Here is a 17627-nt window from a genome sequence, read left to right as displayed (position 1 = left end):
GCAGCTGAAAAAGGGAATAGGCAGAATACCATTGTCCTAAGCTTGGGAGATACAAAGGGTAAGCAACCTCAGCACTCCAACTGGTTAAACTGCAAATCCCAGAAGACTCTAAGAGGCACGACTCCCAGAGTCAAAGGCATACTGGGATTTGTAGTTTCACTATAGCTGGAATGCTGAGGTTACCTACCCCTAGTTTATATTTTTTTGGTGCGTCTCTCTACTGCATTAAAACCTCGTAGACTTAGTATGAAAGTGACGGCGTGATTACCTGGGAGCTGAAGGACACAACATGCTGGATTCTGATCGGGGCCATCAGGTTCTGGAGTGAGGAGTCTGTAATCCAAAAAATGTGAGTGTTAGACTGTACCTACAGATAGAGTCATATTCACCCTCACACCTTTAAAGAGACCCTGTCACTAACTTAATAGGTTGTAGGCAAAAGCACATAAAATGCAAGCATTTTAAATGCCCACTTGGGGCCCAAGGAGGGACACAGGTCCTAAACTTCTGTGATCACAATCCCGATACCACTCTACTACAAAACTGAGACATGCTGGGTTGGGGTCATGAGTCTGGTACTGCTCTACTACAAAACTGAGGCATGCTGGGTTATCCTGGGTTGGGATCATGATCCCGGTACTGCTCTACTACAAAACTGAGGCATGCTGGGTTGGGATCATGATCCCTGTACTGCTCTACTACAAAACTGAGGCATGTTGTGTTATCTTTGGTTGGGATCATGATCCCGGTACTACTCCACTACAAAACTGAGACATGCTGGGTTATCCTTGGTTGAGATCATTAACCCGGTACTGCTCTACTACAAAACTGAGGAATGCTGGGTTATTCTTGGTTGGGATCATGATCCTGGCACTGCTCTACTACAAAACTGGGGAATGCTGGGTTATCCTTGGTTGGGATCATGATCCTGGCACTGCTCTACTACAAAACTGAGGAATGCTGGGTTATCCTTGGTTGGGAACATGATCCCGGTACTGCTCCACTACAAAACTGGGGAATGCTGGGTTATCCTTGGTTGGGGTCATGATCCCGGCACTGCTCTACTACAAAACTGAGACATGCTGGGTTATCCTTGGTTGAGATCATTAACCCGGTACTGCTCTACTACAAAACTGAGGCATGCTGGGTTATCCTTGGTTGGGATCATGATCCTGGCACTGCTCTACTACAAAACTGGGGAATGCTGGGTTATCCTTGGTTGGGATCATGATCCCGGTACTGCTCCACTACAAAACTGGGGAATGCTGGGTTATCCTTGGTTGGGATCATGATCCTGGCACTGCTCTACTACAAAACTGAGGCATGTTGGGTTATCCTTGGTTGGGATCATGATCCCGGTACTGCTCTACTACAAAACTGAGGCATGCTGGGTTGGGATCATGATCCCGGTACTGCTCTACTACAAAACTGAGGCATGCTGGGTTATCCTGGGTTGGGATCATGATCCCGGTACTGCTCTACTATAAAACTGAGGCATGCTGGGTTATCCTGGGTTGGGATCATGATCCCGGTACTGCTCTACTACAAAACTGAGGCATGTTGGGTTATCCTTGGTTGGGATTATGATCCTGGTACTGCTCTACTACAAAACTGAGGCATGTTGGGTTATCCTGGGTTGGGATCATGATTCCGGTACTACTCTACTATAAAACTGAGGCATGCTGGGTTATTCTGGGTTGGGATCATGATCCCGGTACTGCTCTTCTACAAAACTGAGGCATGTTGGGTTATCTTTGGCTGGGATCATGATCCCGGTACTGCTCTACTATAAAACTGCGGCATGCTGGGTTATCCTTGGTTGGGATCATGATCCCGGTACTGCTCTACTACAAAACTGAGGCATGCTGGGTTATCCTGGGTTGGGATCATGATCCCGGTACTGATCCACTACAAAACTGAGGCATGCTGGGTTATCCTGGGTTGGGATCATGATCCCGGTACTGCTCTACTACAAAACTGAGGCATGCTGGGTAATCCTTGGTTGGGATCATGATTCCGGTACTGCTCTACTACAAAACTGAGGCATGCTGGGTTATCATGGATTAGCATAGGGTTTTTTTTGCCAATGCCCAATCCTCCTGTTACATGCAGTATAACCTGAAAGTTAAAGACCTCTTTTGTCACTTAATGGACGCCAATGTTTTACATGGCTAAAATCCTGTTTTATCCATGTAGGAGCCTGCCTTGTGCAGACATCCAATAGGCCTGAGGCTGCTGCTGAGACCCTCATCTTGGATTCAACGTCAACAGACACACAACTGTCAATCACTTGAAGCTCTATAGTATTCCGCTTCACTCCTTTCCCTGGCAGTTACATAAAAGGTCACATGGGGGGTGTGGGGTGGAGGAGCTGGGCCTGCACAGACAGTAATTAGATACTATCAGAAGAGGAGAGGGCTATGGTGTGCATGGAGGGGGGTGGGCGGGGAACTGACTAGTTTGCTAGCAAGTTCAATTGAATAAAAGAGTACAAAAAAATCAATTTTCCTTCTCGTTTATTAAGAGACACAGTCAGTCTATAACCTTTGTGACATCCAACAGCAGACCAGTTGAGGGGTGGGCAACACAGCAAACAGTTCCTAACAGGCCCAAGAAAACAAGAGAACACTGGGGACACTGAAGGACTTTACAGCCAAAGCTGGCATCAGTTAAAGCCTCAACATCCATCTGGTAGACCTTGGGGAATGTGTGAACAGAAAATCAAGATGCAACCTTGCAAATGTGGAAAAGAGTTGCTTGATGCCAAAAAGTCCAAGATCTAGTAGAGTGCACATTGACATGAAAAGGTGGATCTGGATCCTTAAAGTGGTTCTAATGTCAAAATGTTTTTGCCTTAATGAATACCCTCTAACTAGGTAAAAAAAATTCCCAAACTACCTCCTCTACCCCAACCCTAAACATTTACCTGTCCTGGCACTGCTCCCTTCATTTCCTGGTCTCAAAGGAGATGTTGAGAGTAGAGGGGGCCATAGGCTCCTGCTGTTGCCCATCAGGCTCCTGTGAGGAGGGATCTGAGGTGTGGCTTGCTGGCTTTGTGTCTCTATTGACACACACAGCCCGTCTCAGGACCGCGCACACCTAGGTGTCCCCATTGCACACGACCTTTTGCACAGCAGGTAAGTATAACACCTTTTTTATTTTAGCCTAAAAAAATGATCCTTTACTATCACTTTAACACTGAAAGACCACAATATATATATACGTAGCAGTTTTGAAGAGAAATACTGGGGGTTATGGCTGCAGCTGGATGCCCTAACCCGGTATCAAAAGTTACAGCAGCCGCTGCTGTTTCTGCTAAAAGCGATCCAAGCAGCTGATTAGCCGCAGGATCACTTTGAGAGGTGGCAGGAGGGGTTGACCCCCGCCTCCTGCCCACCGCTCTCTGATGGTTCTTGGGCTTACCTGCCTGAGCAGTGAAACTGGGAAACGATCCGGCGGTTGCGGCGGCTGGTTATAGAGAATAGCTGAGGAAAGATGTCATGATGTCACTTCCGGTTCCGGCCGAATGTAAACAAGGCCATTAGATTATTTGATTTTTTTTTTTTCTCATGCTTTACATTGTAGATGATAGATGTGGAGTCCTATAGACCCCAAATCTCCCCATAAAAAGGACCTGTCATGATTCATTGTTATCGCAATGGATGTTTACATTTGTTGTGATAGCAATAAAAGTGATTAAAAAAAATTAAGGGGACAGCGTATAAATAACATACAAAGTCATAAAATAAATTAAAAAAGAAAAATTAAAAACAAAAAAATTTGAAGCACCCCCATCTCCCCATGGTGAACGCACATTTCCCCTGATGAAGCCACGTGACCCGGTGGCGCAACACGTAGGGGAGGGGCTCTGACGCCAAGATGCTATGGTTGAACTGAATGGACTTTTGTCTTATTTCAGCCAGACTAACTATGTAACTATGCTCATGTGGATGGAGACAAACACCTAATAGCAAGTACTCAACATCGGATTGCTAGCGAGTGTCTGGAGTATTATAACAGCATTTTTTACAGCATGTACATGTGAGTGTAATATAATGTATTAATAAATGTTTTAAAAAGAGGATAAGGGACTATGTTATGATTATTTATTATGGTACACGGACCAATGGAGGAAGACTGCTAAGGAAGTGAGGGGATCCAAACCCTTTAGGATAACAATCCCATCCAGCCACAGTCCACTTAAGGGACACAACCTATTTATGACCTCACTTAACGCTTTGGTCATATTTACCAGGTGAGAGCACAACTGGTGAAGGTGCACGTATGGTTGTCATGACAACACATTAAAGATCAACCAAGTATAAGTCGGTTAGTCCACAACACTGAAAGGAGTGTATGATCACGGATGTACTATGGACTCTTTGCTTAAAATTTTGGAAGAGATATATATAAATCTATACAAAAAAAATATAAAATAAAATTTACAAATTATAATGTCCAATGATGTGCAGAAAAAAAGAGGAAACAATTATATATAAAGTCTCTTGTGATAAATAAACGGTCAAAATAATTAAAAAAAAAACAAAAAAATGCCTTGGGGATCCACCATCACCAGAACCTCAAAAAATATTGCCTCTTACCAGACTTAAGTGACCCCACAGTTAAGTGGCGATCAGGAAAAGCACAGTGCGGATACCAAAATAGGATGACGAATTCTGTTACTGTTGACTCTGGCGGGATACGGTGCACTCTAAATACTGTATGTACTGTAGATAGATGCCAATAGGATCCCTCTCATTAGATTCCCAAATCAAGGCATTAGCTCCCAAACTGATACTCCAGATAAATTGCCAAATATAGACCTAAAACAATGAATTATCCTCAGAGAACAAAGTCATCCAAAAAGCAAGAAAATCCTCCTAATGTAGTATGATTAGCAAGATTTATTGCCTTACAACGTAGTATTAAACGTACATCAAAAGATAGTTAAAACAGCACGTCACCATATAACCAAATGGTAAAGTTTCTAACCAACAAGATGGCCGCCACGTTCCGTTGCATGCTGACATCACACGTTCTGACCCCCTCCAACGCGTTTCGCCCCTAAAGACATCAGATGACGAAACACATATATACAAAATATCTATATTTGGCAATTTATCTGGAGTATCAGTTTGGGAGCTAATGCCTTGATTTGGGAATCTAATGAGAGGGATCCTATTGGCGTCTATCTACATACAGTATTTGGAGTGCACCGTATCCCCCCAGAGTCAACAGTAATGGAGTTCGTCATCCTATTTTGGTATCCGCACTATGCTTTTCCTGACCGCCACTTAACTGTGGGGTCACTTAAGTCTGGTAAGAGGCAATATTTTTTGAGGTGCTGGTGATGGTCGATCCCCAAGGCGTTTTTTTTTTTATTGTTTTGAACTTTTATTTATCACGAGAGACTTTATATATCATTTTTTCCTCTTTTTTCTGCACATCAATTTGTAATTTTTAATTATACATATATTTTGGACAATATTATTTAACAGTTTTATTTTTGTTTTATTTTATTTCATTCTTTTTCATTTTTTTGACATTTATTGATCAATAGCACTTATTTATTTATTATTAATTTTTATTTTATTTTTTTTTTGTTTGAGTTTTGCATTTGCAGCGCCGTACTTTTTTTTGTTTTATTTTCTTTGTGTATTGATACCTGTGATACTGTGCTGGCTGCTTCCTTGTAATTTATAATGACATTTAAACCTATATACCGCGGAAGTGTTAAATTATTAATTATATTTAAATCTTTGAAAACACTTATAAGTTTGGAGATTATATACACTTTATATATGTTCATCAGTGGAGCATGACACTAATTTATTATATGTACATATTGATGACACATTTGTATGGGTATGTGTATGGTGTAGGCGATCTACTGCTTCTACTTATTATTTCTTGGCATTCATTTTTGCACCAATAATTGTATAGGTACCATAGCAGCTCGCACGATTATATTTATTATTTGAACGCACATGTAGGTCACGCCCACATATGTAAACCGTGTTCACACCACATATGAGGTATCACCGCAAATGTTATAGCGACAGCAATAATTCTAGCACTAGACCTCCTCTGTAAAACTCTAAACTGGTAACCTGTAAAGTAAAGCGTCGCTTATGGAGCTTTTTAAGTACCATAGTTTTAAACTGCGTTTGAAAAAAACACTGCGCAAATACCATGTGACATAAAAAGACGCAACGATCGCCATTTTATTCTCTAGGGTCTCTGCTGAAAAAAATATAATGTTTGGGGGTTCTAAGTATTTTTCTAGCAAAAAATACAAATTTAAATGTAAGTAAAAAGTGTCAGAAAAGGCCAAGTGATTATGACCATGGGCTTGGATGATAGCCTGTCTAAGAAGGAGACACCAGAAGATCCTTCCAGAGTCTATTCAGGATGACAAAAAGATAGGCAGCTTTTCTGAAAGAAGTAGCGAATTAGAAACAGACTCTCATAGCTTGAACCATTTACAGGAAATAAAGGGAGATTTCTTTAGCGTGAACACGAGCCAGAAAAAAGAACAATGTCCTTGTTAGGGTGAAAAGTAGTAGCTACCTTAGGAAAGAAGGAGGTCTTGGATCTCACCTCACCTCACCCCTAAGGAAAACCAGAAAAAGTTCCTTGCAGGATAAGGCTGGCAGTTCAGATAGTCACCTGTGCAGGAGGTGATGGCTACAAAGAATACATAAGTGAAAGTAGAGAGAAAAATGTCTCTAATGGGTTCAAACAGCAGTTTCTGAAGCATAGAGAACCAAATTAAGGTCCCATGAAGTCACAGGGAAACAGACAGGTTACATGAGACTCATGTTCTATGGTCTTAACCAAGGAGTGAAGGGCCATCAGACTCTGAAAGAGGATAAGAGCAAAAACCTGACCTTTGATGGTGCTGAGAGCTAAACTCCTGACCAGATCCAGTTGCATGATTAAGATGATCCATCTCATGGAGGAACTCCAGAGTGGAAGCCCCAAGCACACATCTGATGACAGACCTTGCTGGACATAGCCACCCTAACTCCTAGCATCATAGGAATCACCAATTTAGAGATCCCTTTGTCCCTCAGGACATGGATTTCAACAGTCTTGCTGTTATATCCAGTGACCGTGAAGCAGGATGGTCAATCAGCCCTTGCGCCATAAGATCCTGATAGTCTGGCACAGGGGCGGACTGACAACTCATGGGGCCCCCGGGCAATAGGGGATCATGGGGCCCCTGTGTCCTTTACCAAACTCAAAAAAGCCTATGAAAAAGGTACCAGGGGCATCTCATGGGGCCCCCTACTGACCCCGGGCCCTCGGGCAGTGCCCAAGTTTCCAAATGGTCAGTCCGCCCCTGGTCTGGCAGAGCCTATGCAGATCCAGGAGTCCTAGAAAGTTGACACATTATATTCTCTTGGGCCAATCTGGAGCAATGAGGATTATCAGAAGGCCGTTCATCTTGATCCTGCCAAGCAGACAAGAAAGAGGTTTCAAGGGATGAAAGGCCTAAATCAGTGTACTGATCCTACAGCAACCAGAGCATCCTTTGCTTCCATTAGAGGTTATCTGTACCTGGAGACAAACCTGTCTAGTTTGCTGTTAAATCTGCAGGCAGGAGGGCCACATCCGCCACCCACCATCTGTGGAGTTCTGGAACACCTCCAGGCATAAGGACCAATCCCCAAGGTCTGGCTACGAAGCATGCTGGGATATCAATGGTGGACAAGGCTAAAGTTCTGCTCAGGACAGGATATGCACGCTCTCTTGCCAGCGCCTTCCGACTGAATCCAGATTGGATGACCCTCCAGTTGGGGTGTCCAGCGTTGCAAGGAAATCTAAAGTTCCTGATTGTTGGTCGGAAAACAAGATTTCTCCAATGTCCGAGTCCCCTTGCACCAACAGGGTGCCCAGAACTCTTTTACAGTCTAGCAAACTGGCATACATTGTAAGGGTCTTCTGAATGAGAGAAAGGAAGGACTTCCCTGACTCCAGAGCAGGATTCCTGAGCCACCAAAGAAGAGACAACCTGGTCCTTGGTGCCAGATGAAACGCTCTGTCCATGGACTGGACTGACTTATCCCACAACAAGATGTGTTGTAGGGGTCTGGAGGGAAACTGGGCAAATGGAATTTCTTTAAAGGATATTACCATCAGACTCAAGACTCTCATGCAGAAGCCAAGACTTGGGCAACTCCTGGGCTGAAAAATACGAGTCTGCCAAGGAAGAATTTGATGTTTCACCAACAGAAGAAAAAAAGCTGGTTTGAGCTGTCTCTAGGACTAGTCCCAGATACTCTATGTGATGAGTTAGTGAATACCTACGAGAGTAGAGTTTGAAGGAAGAAACACAGGACTGTGACTAAACACAGATATTCCAAATGATGAGTCAGTTCCAGCACTGATTTCTGAAATTTCATGATCCAGCTGACCTTCTTGCAAGGTCAGGTCTACATTGTCAACCAGAACATGGTCCAAAGACAAGCTGAAGAAAAACTCTAGGACTAAACTCGGATACTCCAAACAATGAGTCGGTTCCAGCATTGATTTCTAAACGTTTTGGATCCAGCCAAACCTCTACCAGGTCAGGACAGTCAGGCTTACATTGTCCAACAGAACCCATGCCCATTGAAGAAACATAGCTTAAGGTATGAAGGCAAGGCCTCGGGTATTCACAAACCCAATCGCTGGAAGCAGGTTTAAGGTCAGGCGGCCAGAATAATCCAAGTCACTGTAGGTGGGCAGTGGAAACAGACCAATAGTTGGAACTCTTGCAATGAAGAACACGAGCCTGGAAGGGGAAAGTTTGACGTGTCTAGAACTGGACCCAGATACTTCAAGTGATAAGCCGGGTAACTCTGGACTAAAGAATATGAGGCCTAAATACTCAAATGACCTGGTCCTTAGTCCCAGACAAATCATTCTCTCCAAAGACTAGACTGTCCAACGATCCAGAATGTTGCATTTTAGGGGTCTGGAGTGAAACTGGGAAAAGGAGACCTTAAGAGAAGGGCTACCTTACGCCCCAGACTCCTATGCCACTCTTGGACTGAAGAATACATTCCAGTATACGGGGACACTGGGGGGATCACTCCAGTATACAGGTACACAGGGGGGCATCGTTCCAGTACACGGGGACACTGGGAGGGATCGTTCCAGTACACGGGGACACTGGGAGGGATCGTTCCAGTACACGGGGACACTGGGAGGGATCGTTCCAGTACACGGGGACACTGGGAGGGATCGTTCCAGTACACGGGGACACTGGGAGGGATCGTTCCAGTACACGGGGACACTGGGAGGGATCGTTCCAGTACACGGGGACACTGGGAGGGATCGTTCCAGTACACGGGGACACTGGGGGGGATCGTCCCAGTATACGGGGACACTGGGGGGGATCGTCCCAGTATATGGGGACACTGGGGGGGATCGTCCCAGTATACGGGGACACTGGGGGGGATCGTCCCAGTATATGGGGACACTGGGGGGGATCATTCCAGTATACGGGGACACTGGGGGGGGATCACTCCAGTATACGGGGACACTGGGGGGGGGTCATTCCAGTACACGGGGACACTGGGGGGGATCATTCCAGTACACGGGGACACTGGGGGGGATCATTCCAGTACACGGGGACACTGGGGGGATCATTCCAGTATACGGGGACAGTGGGGGAGTCATTCCAGTATACGGGGACAGTGGGGGATCATTCCAGTACACAGGGACACTGGGGGGGTTCATTCCAGTACACGGGGACACTGGGGGGTTCATTCCAGTATACGGGGACAGTAGGGGATCATTCCAGTATACGGGGACACTGGGGGGATTAATTCCAGTATAAGGGGATCATTCCCATATACGGGTACATGGGGGGGATCATTCCAGTACACAGGGACACTGGGGGGATCATTCCAGTACACGGGGACACTGGGGGGATAACTCCAGTATACGGGTACACGGGGGGGATCATTCCAGTATACGGGGACACTGGGGGGGATCATTCCAGTACACGGGGACACTGGGAGGGATCGTTCCAGTACACGGGGACACTGGGAGGGATCGTTCCAGTACACGGGGACACTGGGAGGGATCGTTCCAGTACACGGGGACACTGGGAGGGATCGTTCCAGTACACGGGGACACTGGGAGGGATCGTTCCAGTACACGGGGACACTGGGAGGGATCGTTCCAGTACACGGGGACACTGGGAGGGATCGTTCCAGTACACGGGGACACTGGGAGGGATCGTTCCAGTACACGGGGACACTGGGAGGGATCGTTCCAGTACACGGGGACACTGGGAGGGATCATTCCAGTACACGGGGACACTGGGGGGGATCATTCAAGTATACGGGAACAGTGGGGGATCATCCCAGTATACCGGGACACTGGGGGGATCACTCCAGTATACGGGTACACAGGGGGGGGGGTCATTCCAGTACACGGGGACACTGGGGGGGATCATTCCAGTACACGGGGACACTGGGGGGGATCATTCCAGTATACGGAGACAGTGGGGGTTCATTCCAGTATATGGGGACACTGGGGGGGTCATTCCAGTATAAGAGGACACTGGGGGGAACATTCCAGTAAAAGGGGACACTGGGGGGGATCATTCCAGTATATGGGGACACTGGGGGGATCATTCCAGTATAAGGGGACACTGGGGGGGATCATTCCAGTATATGGGGACACTGGGGGGGATCATTCCAGTATAAGGGGACACTGGGGGGGGGGGGTCATTCCAGTATAAGGGGACACTGGCGGGGATCATTCCAGTATATGGGGACACTGGGGGGGATCAATCCAGTATATGGAGACACTGGGGGGGATCATTCCAGTATAAGGGGACATGGGGAGGATCATTCCAGTATATGGGGACACTAAGGGGGGGATCATTCCAGTATACGGGGACACTAAGGGGGGATCATTCCAGTATACGGGGACACTGGCGGGGATCATTCCAGTATACGGGGACACTGGGGGGATCATTCCAGTATACGGGGACACTGGGGGGAATCATTCCAGTACACGGGGACACTGGCGGGGATCATTCCAGTACACGGGGACACTATGGGGGGGATTATTCCAGTATATGGGGACATTATGGGGGGGGGATCATTCCAGTATACGGGGACACTGGGGGGATCATTCCAGTATATGGGGACACTGGGATGGGGTTCTGGGAGAAGGTCTGCCTTGTGTGCTCTCTCCTCCTTCAGACAGAAGCCCCCCTCCCCCATATCACACACAGTGATCCCCATACACCTCAAAATCCATACCTGAATTTCCCGCGCTCCTTTCGGTTCCACCCCCTGACGTCAGCACACATCACTCTATCCTATTGGACACTAGAGGCCGAGCAGTCCCCTTATTCGCTGTAAAGGAAAGTGGCCATCTTTCCGTAGACCGTCTCCTAAGTCATGGTTGGACACCGGGAGACGATTTGTGAAGTCACTATCCTATGTGACATGACCAGTCTTAGGAATGAATGAGAACGATATGAGGTTGTGGGGACCGGGTATAGGAGTGCCCATTCTGGTGACCACAACCAACATGGGCGCCTCAGGTCCACAGGATCACTTCCGGGTCACGTGTGCGGGCCTTTTGGTCACCGTCCTGCATTCTGATTGGAGGGCCTCTGGAGGCCTTGGCTGCCGTGTCATTGGCCGGACTCTCCCGGAACTCGCTGTCGTGGCGCAAGATGGCCGCCGCTGTGCTGGAGGTGGAAGTCGGGGGAGCCGGGGAGACGGCAGAGGAGGTGAGAGAGAAGAGAATGGAGGGGAACCGGGAGGAGGCCTGATCATAGAGACAGATGTACCGCCACCGGGGGGAACACTGCAATGTCATCACCCCCACCACACTGACAGGGAATCACCCCTCCCCCTCCACACTGACAGGGGATCACCCCTCCCCCTCCACACTGACAGGGGATCAACCCTCCCCCCACCACACTGACAGGGGATCACCCCTCCCCCCCACCACACTGACAGGGGATCACCCCTCCCCCCCACCACACTGACAGGGGATCACCCCTCCCCCCCACCACACTGACAGGGGATCACCCCTCCCCCCCACCACACTGACAGGGGATCACCCCTCCCCCCCACCACACTGACAGGGGATCACCCCTCCCCCCCCACCACACTGACAGGGGATCTCCCCTCCCCCCCCACCACACTGACAGGGGATCTCCCCTCCCCCCCCCACCACACTGACAGGGGATCTCCCCTCCCCCCCCCACCACACTGACAGGGGATCTCCCCTCCCCCCCCACCACACTGACAGGGGATCTCCCCCCCCCCCCCACCACACTGACAGGGGATCTCCCCCCCCCCCCCCACCACACTGACAGGGGATCTCCCCCCCCCCCACCACACTGACAGGGGATCTCCCCCCCCCCCCCCACCACACTGACAGGGGATCTCCCCTCCCCCCCCCCACCACACTGACAGGGGATCTCCCCTCCCCCCCCCCACCACACTGACAGGGGATCTCCCCTCCCCCCCCCACCACACTGACGGGGGATCTCCCCTCCCCCCCCCACCACACTGACGGGGGATCTCCCCTCCCCCCCCACCACACTGACGGGATCTCCCCTCCCCCCCCACCACACTGACAGGGGATCTCCCCTCCCCCCCCCACCACACTGACAGGGGATCTCCCCTCCCCCCCCACCACCACACTGACAGGGGATCTCCCCTCCCCCCCCACCACCACACTGACAGGGGATCACCCCTCCCCCACCACCACACTGACAGGGGGGGATCTCCCCTCCTTACTGACAGGGGATCACCCCTCCCCCACCACCACACTGACAGGGGATCACCCCTCCCCCCACCACATTGACAGGGGATCACCCCTCCCCCCACCACACTGACAGGGGATCACCCCTCCCCCCACCACACTGACAGGGGATCACCCCTCCCCCCACCATACTGAAACAAAAAAATTTAAAATAATAGTTAACAAAATAGATAAAAAGTCAGCAGGAGAATAATTGAATGGAGAAGGAGGAGTTAATTAGGAGAGATTAGCATAAACTAAGGGTTAATAAGGGGTTAAACAGGAATATTGGGTTTTCTCTATTTGTCGTCTATCTTTCACTCTAGAAATCCTGGAGGTTGCCTGACTTCACCTGCAGATGGAAGTTCATCCCTTTGATCTGTAGATGAATAAACAGAAGGATACAAAATGAAACAATGTTTCTGTATTCACCATTGAGCAGTGTTGTGGATAAACATTGCCACATTGTTTGTTTGTTTTGTTTTTGTTTGTTTTTTGACAGCTCTAGCTTTCTCTGTGTACTCTTTGATTAATCAGAGCTAAATTGGCAGGACAGAGGAGGTCGTGGCAGCAGGGTAGAGGGACTGGCCATGGGACACATTTTATTGGGGCTGTGTGTACCATGTCCGGAGTCTGCAACTGATTAACGGAGCCGAACAAAGCTGGCCGCTTGGGTCTCACGGAGGGAAGGGAGATCCGGAGAGGGCGTCCAAAGGTCCCCTCCTACCATTTGTAAAAGCAATGGAGCAGCTAGTTAGCCGCTGTGATCGCTTTTACAAGAAAGTCGGCCACCAGCTCTAAACAAAATTAAAAACCGGGCCCAGGGTGATGTCTGCAGCTGCCTGGCACATAGCCGGGGGGGGGGGGGGGGGGGTCCGTACTGAGACCGCTCACCATTCTCTCAGCACATACATTTCACACTCTTTTGGGCAGTTTCATCTGTTTAATGCCTTATGAAGCTGAAGTTTAATCTGCTTAGATCACGGGTGTCAGACTGGAGCCCTCCAGCTGTTGTAGAACTACAAGTCCCATGAGGCATTGCAAGACTGACGGTTACAAGCATGACTCCCAAAGGCAGAGGCATGATGGGACTTGTAGCTTTGAAACAGCTGGAGGGCCGCCAGTTTGACACCCCTGGCTTATATTTTCTCTTCCCTGGCCCCACCCAGGAGGAATTGTGCCCAAACATTGGTGTCGTTGGGAGGAATCCTGACCCATCATTGGTGTCGTTGGGAAGAATTCTGACCCATCATTGGTGTCGTTGGGAAGAATTCTGACCCATCATTGGTGTCATTGGAAGAATTCTGAGCCATCATTGGTGTCATTGGGAAGAATTCTGAGCCATCATTGGTGTCATTGGGAAGAATTCTGAGCCATCATTGGTGTCATTGGGAAGAATTCTGAGCCATCATTGGTGTCATTGGGAAGAATTCTGAGCCGTCATTGGGAAGAATTCTGAGCCATCATTGGTGTCATTGGGAAGAATTCTGAGCCATCATTGGTGTCATTGGGAAGAATTCTGAGCCATCATTGGTGTCATTGGGAAGAATTCTGAGCCATCATTGGTGTCATTGAGAGGAATTCTGACCCATCGTTGGTGTCATTGTGAGGAATTCTGACCCGTCATTGGGAGGAATTCTGACCCAGCATTGGTGTCATTGGGAGGAATTCTGACCCAGCGTTGGTGTCATTGGGAGGAATTCTGACCCGTCATTGGGAGGAATTCTGACCCAACATTGGTGTCATTGGGAGGAATTCTGACTTGTCATTGATAGGAATTCTGAGCCAGCATTGGTGTCATTGGGAGGAATTCTGAGCCAGCATTGGTGTCACTGTGAGGAATTCTGAGCCAGCATTGGTGTCATTGGGAGGAATTCTGAGCCAGCGTTGGTGTCATTGTGAGGAATTCTGAGCCAGCATTGGTGTCATTGTGAGGAATTCTAAGCCAGCGTTGGTGTCATTGGGAGGAATTCTAAGCCAGCGTTGGTGTCATTGGGAGGAATTCTGAGCCAGCGTTGGTGTCATTGGGAGGAATTCTGAGCCAGCGTTGGTGTCATTGGAAGGAATTCTGAGCCAGCGTTGGTGTCATTGGGAGGAATTCTGACCCAGCGTTGGTGTCTTTGGGAGGAATTCTGACTTGTCATTGAGAGGAATTCTGAGCCAACGTTGGTCTCATTGGGAAGAATTCTGACTTTTCATTGGTGTCATTGAGAGGAATTCTGAGCCAGCATTGGTGTCATTGGGAGGAATTCTGACCCACCATTGATGTCATTGGGAGCAATTGTGCTCCATCGTTGCTGTCATTATGAGGAATTCCACCCCTTCATTGGTGTCAGTGGATGAAATATTTCCACAAGGGCTGAATAAAAGCAAGCAAAGGGCCACAGTTTGGAGACCGCTGGTCTGGATGATGCTGGATGTCCTCCAGCCAGGAAATGAGGCAGGCTTTGTCTGCCTTGCTGCAGCTTCTGATGCATATTGTGAGGAGCTCGCAGTGTGCGGTGACATCAGAGTAGTCATACAGTCCAGGAGAGGAGGCGGGGTTTCAGTATATCAGGTCTGTGAGTGGGATCCTCTTGTATCCCGAGAGAAGTACAGACTGGTTATCTGATGGCGGCACACCCAGTAGAGGGGACCATGCGCCTGGCGTGGAGTTATCGGCGCTCCTTGTTCCTCCAGCCAGGATACATCCAGACATTACTTGCAGAGATGATGGATGACAACCTCGGGGATCTTCTGGGCTCCCTGCTGATAATACAAAGCAGGATTCACCCCAAAGGCAGACATGTATTATATTGTAACATGCCAATTCTTCGATGTGACGCCCGCATTCCTTTCCTTTTTAAGGGCCGGTTCACACTATAGAAACGCAGTCCAGATGTGTTCGGGATGCGGTTTTGCATGCGCAGTTTTGACGCGTTCCAGTGCATTTTTTTTTACTGCATTCCAGTTCATTTTTCTCCCTCTTTTTCTTCAATTTAACCTCTTGCCTACCGGGCACTTATACCCCCTTCAATACCAGGCCAATTTTCAGCTTTCAGCGCTGTCACACTTCGACAATTGCGCGGTCATGCAAGATTGTACCCATATGAAATTTTTATCATTTTTTTCTCACAAATAGAGCTTTCTTTTGGTGGTATTTAATCGCCGCTGGGCACTTTACTTTTTGCGCTATAAACAAAAAAAGTGAAAAATTTTATAATAGAAACAAAAACTTTTTTTTTTTTCAAATTTTTAGCAAACAGGTAATTTTTCTCCTTCACTGATGTGCGTTGATGAGGCGTCACTGATGGGCACTGATAGGCGGCATGGATAGGCGGCACTAATGATGGGTACTGATAGACAGCACTGATAGGTGGCACTGACTGGCATCACTGCTGGGCACTGACTGGCACAACCGCTGGGCACTGACTGGTGACACTGACTGGCAGCACTGCTGGGCTGCACTGGTGGGCACAGGTGGGTGGCACAGGTGGGTGGCACTGCTGGGCACCGATCATCAGGGCACTAATTATCAGTGCCGATCCCCGCTCTGACAACTGCCGGTTCTCGGCAGTACTTTCCCCACGTTCTGACAGCGTGAGGAAACTGCAGCCGACAACCGGCAATTGCATTTCCCTGTGATCAGGGTGTCATTGGACACGGCTGATCACGTGGTAAAAGGCCGCTGTGATTGGCCTTTTACCACATCACGTGATCAGCTGTGTCCGCAGGAAACAGCGATCACCGAGATCGCCGGGGGCGAGCAGGAGAGCGTGTTCTGGGAGGACATCATATGACACCCTCCCAGAACTAGCCGGCCGCAGTGTAGCCGTCATTCGGCTATCTGCGGTCGGCAAGTAGTTAAATAGGGACATGTGCGTTTCTGGTGCATTTCAGTGCGTTTTTAATGCTTTTTATGCATTTTACCACGTTACAGTGCATTTCTGTGCAGAAAAAATGCAGCATGTGATGGGTGTGACTTTTGGGGGTGGGGGGCCCCTGTCTCAGCTCTCCATATTCCCATTATGTGTGAGTCACCCTGTGCCTGTTAAGGGTACAGGGTGGAATGTCCTAGTATTGTGTGGACATGTATAGGTGGTTTGGTGGGGGGTGTTTCCTGCAGCCCTTCCCCCTGATGGGACGGCCTGCTGATGTGTTTCCTGTTCCTGGTTGTATTTCCCCGCCCTGTGTATATATCTTGTGTTTGTGTTAAAATAAAGCAGTTCACTTCCGGTCTTGAGAAGTCTGGTGTGTCTCGTCCTGTATGGTCAGCGGTGGTGTCCATGGATAATGTTCGGACAGGGAAGCGGGAGTCTAACGGAAATACCCTAGCGCAGTCGGGGTCCGGTTCCATTACACAGCATGTTCTACTTTTTTATTCTGGAACTGCAAGCACTGGTGTGAACTATGACACTGACAACCATATCACCTTCTTTATGTGCGTTTTGGATGCAGAAAGAAAACAACTGAAACGCATGGAGTGTGAACCGGCCCTAATGGCTAGTTCAGGGGTAGGCAACCTGAGTGCCACAGGACTACAAGTTCCATCATGCCTCTGCAAGTCATAGCTGTAACTGTCAGTTTTGTAATGTTGCAATGCCTCATGGGAAATGTAGTTCCACAACAGCTAGAGAGCTGCAGGTTGCCTACCCCTGGGCTAGTTCATACTAGATCCAGTTCAGTGCACTTTTTTTCTGCATCAAAAATGCATGCACAGTGTTTTCCATGTTTTTCAATGGCCCTAGTTCACACCATTGCAGTCAGTTTCCAGTGCAGAAAAAAAAAAAGTAGAGCATGCTGCATTTTTTTTCTGCACAGAACCGTACTGGGACATAGCAAACTGCATCGGAACTGTGTGTGGTGTGAACTAT

General features: G+C 48.4%; 2 protein-coding genes across 2 annotated transcripts in view; one reads left to right on the top strand and one right to left on the bottom strand.

Annotated features, from left to right (window-relative positions):
• The window catches only part of XNDC1N (XRCC1 N-terminal domain containing 1, N-terminal like), a 39747-nt gene extending 28387 nt beyond the window's left edge, over window positions 1-11360 (bottom strand). The window contains exons 1-2 of the mRNA XM_089656310.1: window positions 11271-11360; window positions 269-333 (exon numbers count right to left, since the gene is read on the bottom strand). Of these exons, the coding sequence (XP_089512436.1) occupies window positions 269-313 (45 nt within the window). The 5' untranslated portion in view covers window positions 314-333; window positions 11271-11360. The remainder of the gene's footprint in view (window positions 1-268; window positions 334-11270) is intronic.
• A 258-nt stretch (window positions 11361-11618) lies between these two features.
• Window positions 11619-17627, top strand: part of RNF121 (ring finger protein 121) — a 34625-nt gene continuing 28616 nt past the window's right edge. Inside the window, exon 1 of the mRNA XM_089656308.1 lies at window positions 11619-11749. Within this exon, the coding sequence (XP_089512434.1) occupies window positions 11693-11749 (57 nt within the window). The 5' untranslated portion in view covers window positions 11619-11692. The remainder of the gene's footprint in view (window positions 11750-17627) is intronic.

This window comes from Staurois parvus, unplaced genomic scaffold (genome assembly GCF_062004578.1).
Source record: "Staurois parvus isolate SC_StPar_1 unplaced genomic scaffold, SC_StPar_1.0 ptg000897l, whole genome shotgun sequence".
Classification (NCBI taxonomy): Eukaryota; Metazoa; Chordata; class Amphibia; order Anura; family Ranidae; genus Staurois; species Staurois parvus.
This window is presented reverse-complemented; position numbering and strand designations above follow the sequence as displayed.